The sequence below is a fragment of the Orbicella faveolata genome, unplaced genomic scaffold (genome assembly GCF_042242905.1).
Source record: "Orbicella faveolata isolate gen_17 unplaced genomic scaffold, um_ofav_v1 contig_2, whole genome shotgun sequence".
NCBI lineage: Eukaryota > Metazoa > Cnidaria > Anthozoa > Scleractinia > Merulinidae > Orbicella > Orbicella faveolata.
Window position 1 is genome coordinate 18,661,324 of NW_028301547.1, and position 8,051 is coordinate 18,669,374.

General features: G+C 40.6%; 2 protein-coding genes across 2 annotated transcripts; one reads left to right on the forward strand and one right to left on the reverse strand.

Annotated features, from left to right (window-relative positions):
* The first annotated feature begins 2,005 nt into the window (after positions 1-2,005).
* On the forward strand, positions 2,006-3,352 carry LOC110046587 (uncharacterized). The gene has a single exon (XM_020752272.2). It carries the CDS (start codon positions 2,092-2,094, stop codon positions 2,716-2,718), a length of 627 nt encoding a protein of 208 aa, XP_020607931.1. The 5' UTR covers positions 2,006-2,091; the 3' UTR covers positions 2,719-3,352.
* Positions 3,353-4,882: 1,530 nt separating this feature from the next.
* Positions 4,883-8,046, reverse strand: LOC110046589 (G protein-coupled receptor 161B-like). Its single transcript, XM_020752275.2, has one exon. It carries the CDS (start codon positions 6,289-6,291, stop codon positions 5,224-5,226), a length of 1,068 nt encoding a protein of 355 aa, XP_020607934.1. The 5' UTR covers positions 6,292-8,046; the 3' UTR covers positions 4,883-5,223.
* Positions 8,047-8,051: the final 5 nt, after the last annotated feature.

The following is an 8,051-nucleotide window of genomic DNA, read 5'->3' on the forward strand; positions in this document are numbered from 1 at the left end:
GCCGGCCTCTGGTTTGAATTAGAGCGTTTTCGAAAAGCTCCGTTTTCGTGACGGATTAGTGTGGACGGTAGGCCTAACCGTAGAAATAAAGCTGCGTTTTAGAATTTCCCCTGCGTATTGTAGACCTGACCTAAGTGACGCAACTCCGGTTTTTTTTATTTTAAATTCTTCCGGTTTGAAGAGGGTTTTCGAAAACTGAGCTTCGTTTTCGTGACGGATTAGTGTGGACAGTAGACCTAATGTAGAAATAAAGCTGCGTTTTCAAATTTCACCTGCGAAGTGTGGAAGAGGAACAAAGGTTATTAAGCTTGTTAGCAGGAAACATAGCCTGCATTTACACTTACAAAAGGTCTGGTACTTATTTATTTAAAAACATTCGTGGAGCTCGTAGCTGTAATGACTGGAATCGATACACAAGCAAGAAAACTATCCATTCTACTACTGTGATCGGTGAAATTACACTGCCGAACACTTTCTTCGTTTATCTGGGCCATATATTCGCCGAATTAATTGCTGGCAACAAGACCACGCATGGGGAAACTGAGGTGCAAACCGAAGCTTTTTTTTGCCATCGGTTTACGTCGAAGCAGTGACATTGTGTTACTTCTTTAAGCAAGTGTCCTTACAGTTTATTTTCCTTTGTTGTCATAAGAGAATATAATGTATCACTGTACTGACTGTAGACTTTCGCTCGTGATGTTCCATAGTAAAGTGTGGAATAACCCTTCTTTCATGCGGCTGTGAGCCAAGCCGCTGCCACCAGCCCACCACCTTTTTCTAAGGGAATTCTGAGGTTCTTTGGGCATCAAAACAATAATAAGAACACAGCTAACAGAAGACTGAAACGCTGGAACAAAACGACAAACAAACTATGCGTCATAAGAGGACGGGTTAGCTAAGCAAACAACGTTAAAACTGGATTTGGATTTGCAAGTCCATTATCAACTGCTTCGCTTGAACCTTAAAAATGTCATAAAACTGAAGATTTGTAATATTTTGGGCAATAAAAAGATTTTTCTTTGGGAGTTGGAAACAGCAGTTTGGTTTGATTTTCACTATGAAAGATGTTCAACGGCACTTCGACATTAGCATTTGAAATTTGCTGACAAGCTGTTTATAATGCACAGTCGTGTACAATGAAATATCGTGCGTGCAAGCTTAAAAACTATTCAACTCATACAGATTACATTTATATGATTTGTTTGTTGCAAACACCGGACATTTTACTTCCTTCGTCATGGGTGATAAGCGATCTTTAGCGGTGGCTTTGGGCGGAAAATTCAAGAGATATTCGAAAACAAGACTCACTTAAGACGGGAAGCGACGCCATAAGATAAATTTGCATTTAGATATTTGATCACGTACCGTAGCGACATTTTCGGATGTCTTTTTTTTTGCCGTAGCTTTAACGGTCCTATTGAGCTATTTTATTCAAGAGGAAGTGTGAAAAGAGTTTCGAAGTAAAGAGGTCCTGTCATATTCGTATAGTGCCAGTTTTAACCGCAGAATAGTGATTTGAATGTTTAATTTAGAGCCTCGCGCGTAAACAACGCAGTTGTGACGATTTCTTGGCTCGTTGTGTTTGTAGCCCTGTCGAAAATGTAGAATATCTCTTTTCTGCTGTCGGATTCTCTCTGAAACTTAACACGGCTGACATCACAAAATAATGATCTTTTATTCAAAGTCGAAACAAAACGGACTCGTTGGGTGAAAAGTAAAAGAAATCGGTATTTTCAACAAATGCGAGTAGAATTTCAGACCTGAAAAACACTGTTTTGTCCTTATTTTCATTCACTACGGATTGCAAAATCTTTAATGGTACTTTGATCAGTTATCCAGTAAATTTACTTTCCATACATGGATGAACAATAAGTTTTTGCGCGGTCAATGATGTATTTTGATGAAAGACAAAATATGAAACAAGCACAAAATGGAAGTCACTTCAACCTCGAACCCTTTCGTTGTGGTTGTTTCCTCGGAGGTCCGCATAACGTGTTGAAAAAAAACGTCACGAGTTTCGCGGCCTAAACGCTTCTCTCACGCAACGCGAATTGGGTTTGCTAAAGTCGACGCGAAGAAACTAAAATAGAAATGTCTTCCGCAAAAGCCAAGCCCGCTAAGACCCCCGCCTCCCATCCAAAATACATCGACATGATAGTGAATGCAATCAAAGCACTTGCTGACAAAAGCGGCTCGTCTCGACAGGCCATCAATAAGTACATTGTGAAGGAGTACAACCTGACCGAGAACAATCACCACAACGCAATGCTGAAACAAGCCCTCAAGCGGGGTTCCGGTGCAAACGGTCCACTGGCTCACAACAAGGGCAAGGGGGCGGCTGGATCTTTCAAGATTAAACCTGCTCCGGTAAAGCCTGCAAAACCGGCCGCGAAGAAGGCACCAGCGAAGAAAAAGGCGCCGGTGAAGAAAAGTGCTGCCAAGAAAGGGCCCTCGAAGAAAAAGGTTTCAACTAAGCCTGCCAAATCGGCCGTGCCTGCTACTTTGCCAGCGGAAACGCCGCCAGTGGCACCGGCACCAGCGCCTGAAAAGCCCGCCAAAACAGCCAAGCCTTCAAAACCCGCCAAAACTGCCAAGCCAAAGGTAACTAAGGAGAAGAGCTCGAAAAAATCAAAGGCTGCCTCGCCGAAAAAGCCCAAGGTCGTGAAAGCCAAGAAGTCACCTAAAAAGGCAAAGAAAGGAGCTGCTTCCAAGAAGTAAACTCCGTCAAATCGAACTGTTACATGCTCACTCAAGAAACGATTTTGTTGTGAGTAGGTTTTCGTTGTAGCTATCCTTTATAACAAGCAGGACAGTCATGTATATATATTTTGTAATATAAATAGTCAAGTGTTAAAAATACTTACAGTGATTTTGACATTCACATGGCCAAGATTACGCAATATGATTTTTAGTCAATCCTAAATCGATTTTTAATTTTAGGAGTGATTGTGAACAAAACTGATAAGGCTGGTTACTCTGAGCACTGTAGTGTTTGGTCTAACCGCAGGCTACGTGAGATGAAGCTCATCAGTGCTGTATAAGATAGCAGCCTCGACTTACATGTAACATCACCCTCATCTCAACCCGAATTTAGCTACAATATAAACCAGGTCTGACCAAGCGTTTGTTAAATAATCAGCCCTTTATGTTAGGTCAAGATAGACTGAGTACAGAGCAATGCTACTATTTCATGTCAGTGTTTTTTCTCGTGTCAAAATCACCACAAAGTGGCTGATTCACACTGAACAAAGCAAGAGTACTTTGAAGTTGTCTATAAAGCCGTTTTTTATCGATGATGGAACATGTAAGGCAACAAAGACCAAAATGTAATAAAGTTTACAATCTGACTGGATAGCGTGTTAAGGTTTTGAAGGAGTTGTCTCAGTTCGGATATTAGAACTGCGAGCTATACAGCTCCCTCGCTATTACAATCACTTTTTTTATGCCCAAGCTATAGTAAGCAACGAATACTGATTGCAGACCATTGTGAACATGCAGTGGACCAGGTCGTTCACTGTTTCGTCTATGGCATGGTACAAAATAGTTTTATTACATCTCTCAGTTACTACGCGCGCTGCGGTTTGTCAAGTTAGCGGGCGTGTGGCCCGCTAAAATTTAAAGCTGTTTTTGTTGCCATAATGTTTCGTGATTTATCGCAAAGTATTTTTAACTTTTATAGCAAGTAAAAGTTTAAAAAAACTTCCTTTTACTTTAAATTGTGCATCAAAACGTGCTAACGACTTAACGATTTCAAATTGACTTGTTTTGCTTTCGACGTGCGTCAGAAATTTGAAGCCGGTTCCGCGTGACTAGAAATCGTTTCCGAACCCTTCCATCAAGCGTAATTGTTCCAAAATAAATAAATAAATAAATAAATGCACACGACTACTGCCGAAAGAAAAAATTCACGCACATTCGGGCAGCCGAAAAAAGCATGTTACATCAGTGCAGGAAAATATCAAATAAACATGCCCCGAAGAAATGTTTTCTCCGTCAGTGCCGGCATGAAATGGTTAAGAAAAAAAGACAAAACTGTGCCCGTACCAGATCACATCCCCACCACCCCCCCCCCCCCCCCCAAACCCTCAAAGGTCCACCCCATAAGTTTCATTGCTTTTCGAGTACAAACCGTGCGTCGGGTCTAAAAAGGCGAAATCATTTATGTTTATCGCGCTGCAAATCTGAAAAAGTCTGTTAGAAAAATATAGAAAAGGTTAGGCGAGTCGTGACTTTTTAGATCAAACAATGCGTTGGTGCTGTTCGTTTAAACTCCTTTATTGCCGTTCCACCTCAGCAACGTGCCTAGATTAACATGGAATTCTTAATCGAAAAATTACAGAAAGCGAAGAGAAAGGTTACGTTACGGTTACTTTCTAATGTGTTTAATATACTCTTCTTTTAAAAAGGATATTGTTTTTCCGGCCCAGGTTGAATATTCTTATTTTCCTGTCGATTTCAGGCTGCCAATATTCTTGTGAATATTACTAGATTAGAGCGTGTGACATTTCTGTTTTACTGACTTTGTTGGTGTTGAAGTCATTTGGACCCAAACTGCAGGCTATAAAGCTTGACATGACACACACAACGTCCTGAAGAAATGTTATTAGAGAGGTTAAGCATGACGTTTACGGCAAACGCCAAAAACGAAACTTTTGCCGTCTTCCTTACAGTTGTGTGTACAGTAGAGTGAAATTATTTGTATTTGCAATGAATAGTAGGAGTAGTTATTCCATTTTTGTGTGCTTTATTTACGGATTAAGGAGTTATCTTTGCCGTTTGCCGTCTGCCGTTAACGTCGTGCTTAACCTCTCTATTAAAATCGAACAAACGGCTAGTACTGTTTTAGTTGTTGTTTTTTTTTTTGGGGGGGGGGGGTTAGTTTTGCCGTTTAGACAAACGAAGAATTGTATGTATACGGATTAGTTAGAAATATATGTTTTTAAAATTTTCAACACGCAGAATTGTATTCTTTTCAAAATCTCAGCCTCGGGTTTGTTCCTAAAACATTCTTAAAATTTCGCAAATATATTCTTATGGCAAAAAAAGAATGTAATCTCAGATCGAGCAGTTTAGACGTTTCTACCGGGGTTTCTACATTGAAAACAAAAGTCATTTTCAAAACAAGCTTAACGATAGAAACATAACAACAGTACGCACTTTACAAAGAGGTTATCTCATAATTCACTCGCACAGCTTGCACGGATCGAGAGGCTTCTAGAAGTGTTACTTGTTAGGTCTGTACCGTTCGGGTAGAAATCTCGAATACAGATCCAGAAATCCCTGTTTGAAAGCTGAGTTACGCAGTCCATACAGAATAGGATTGCACATACTGTTCAGATAACCGAGAAGCAAGGCTGCGATATCGACGACACGAGGTAAGGGCCTGGGATGATACACATCGAAAAACATGGTTATAGCAAATGGAGCCCAACAAATGACAAACAGCGCCACTACGAGAAGAACTGTGTTTGTCATCTTAGTTTCTTCCGGTGTTAGTTGAAACTCTTCGGATTTCGATTTCAAATCCAGTTTGCAATGGCTCAGTCGGTTCACCTGTGGTCTTTCCGAGTCAGCCATGTCGCGGTCTAGTTTGTTATCTGGATGGTTGCTGTTTTGGGTTTCTTTTCCTGCTAAAGGCGCTTCGAGTTGAGGCGGCGGTGCGAGGTTATTCCTTGAAACCGCAATTCGCCTTTTCAAGTTCTTTGTGAACGTCAAAATGTTGTAATATGAAAAAGCGATCGCGGAAAGGGGCCCGAAAAAGCAGACTGAGATCATGAAATACATGAAGTACACATCTGAAGGCCAGTAAACGAAACAGTAGGATTTTCCAGGAATGAAGCGGTATTCTGCCCAGCCGAAAAGTGGAGGAGAAGCCAAAGATATCGACACGACCCACACTGCAGCAGCGTAGAGCAAACTTTTCTTCTTCGAGAAAGTCTTTTTGTAAGTGTTCCACTTGACGATGTAAAAATATCGGTTGATAGCGATCATACCAAGAGACATCACAGACGCAATGAAGGATAAAATCGTGAAAAAGCCGAGCGCCACACAAGCTGTATCACCGAACAGCCAGCGTCCTGTAATGACCGTCACTACAGTGAATGGAATGCTTAGAACTGACACCATGATGTCTGCCGCGGCCAGGTTTAGAATGTACAAGTTGGCGATGGTTTGAAGATCTTTGTTCTTGTAAACGATGATGTATAAGCTCAAGTTACCGATTAGAGCCACTAAACAAATGAAACTGAGGATGGTCGTCTCGGTGATCGTGACTGACAGACTTAACGACATTTCGGAGCGTTAAATTCCGCGAATCAAAACTAATGTATTAGAGAACGATCTGAGGTCGTGCTGTAAATGTCTTTACCGACTGTGCATGCGACTTTATGGATATTCTAGTCCGTTTGTGATTCAAAAGCGTCATTTGAATAAAAATGTAAGGACAGAAAACAGGAAATAGAAGTCTGGTTTCGTCTAAATGGGGTGCTTTTGGAAAAAATTATATTCAAGAGTAAGCAAACGATTAGTTTACAATATAAGTTCAAATGCTTTTGTCTAAGGTACGATTAAAGTGGAAATAGTGTAATAGCTGTCATATGAAAACACAAAAATTCCCTTTTTTTGCTTGGCTCTAAAATAGACTTAAAAAAACGTTTAAAAAATGGACGCATTTGGAGAATTTCCTCTGACTGGCTTTATTAATCCGCAACCAAAAGGTTTCTGTTTCCTTTCCATTAAAATGGCCACTAAGTTCGACAAGAGACAAAGGATGTATTTTGTCTCTGTAATTAATGTTTTTCAGACTGCTTTGAATTTATTTCTGCAGGTGGATATTTTTGTTATCTCGCACCTGTCGTAAACAGTAATAACGTAATTGATCACGTGATCTTCTGCCGGGCAACAGTTTCATCCCCAACCTCGTTCCCAGGGTCTCTCATCTTCCCGAGACCTTGGGAACGAGGTTGTTTCATACCCAGGAACACTCACTTCTTTCAGCGTTCTTAAACGTTAAGACCGCCTGCTTAAAGCACTTTAAGATTTAAAACTGGTGTCTTGCATGTACGTGCTTCTTGTCGATGTTGGTAAACCTGTCAAGAACTGTGCACATTGTTGACGAAATACGTCAAGGGAACTACGTAAAAGGAAATTTGGTTGTGTTGTTTTCCTGGTGAATTCCTCACAATGCCACACCAGCCACTTCCTGAACTTTTAGTGGGCGTTAAGAAAGAAATTACCCTCAATTAAAATTTGCCCCACCAGAAAGTTGGAATACGTGGGTTTGATGTGAAGATTTCAGACTTGAAAGAAGACTTGACTGAATAACCCAACTACAGTAACAGGGCTCGAAATTAACTTGTTCGTTCGGGACCCAGCTGGCGAGTAACGGAAAAATTTCGGTCGCCAGATCGTAAATTTTGGTCGCCAACTTATCTTATATATAACTCACACAAGAACACGATTTTATAGTTTACTTTGCATGCAAGAAAAGTCACAATTGAAGAGCGAAAACAAGTAGAAACAACACGAGTAACACTTAGTTATAAAGCTACCGTTGTTCTCAGGTGATATGTCTCTGGTCCGAAGGTGATGGTTGTCATTTTAAATGAAGCGAAGAATAAAACGTTTTAAGTCCGTGGTTTTCATTATGAGACAAACACGGGTCCTTGCTTATTTTCGTATTTTATTCAACAACTGATGAAGGATTCAAAGTTTGGATTAACATTTTGGCTGAATCTTCATTCTCCACGTAAAAACTCACGTAATTCCTTCAACTGACTGGTATCTGCCGCCATTTTCACGGCAAATGAAAAGCACATGGTGTTGAAGTGCGCCTGCGATCCCAGTTTTGGAAGAAGCCGCTGAAACAATATGACGCGCCGTGAACGCAGTGTCGACGTGTCGAAATACGTTCAAGTTTTTCGATTATCTTGTAATATTCAGACATTATTTTACTAGGGACGGAAAGGTGAGTTGTATACCAGCTACCATATCCGATTGATTTCCCAATATAAAGATATAAAAACAAAAGTGGTGTCGTGGTTTTCTTTAGT

Bases quoted from the DNA above. Each gene is read 5' to 3' on its own strand.
- LOC110046587 (XM_020752272.2), top strand. From the start codon at position 2,092: ATGTCTTCCGCAAAAGCCAAGCCCGCTAAGACCCCCGCCTCCCATCCA.
- LOC110046589 (XM_020752275.2), bottom strand. From the start codon at position 6,291: ATGTCGTTAAGTCTGTCAGTCACGATCACCGAGACGACCATCCTCAGT.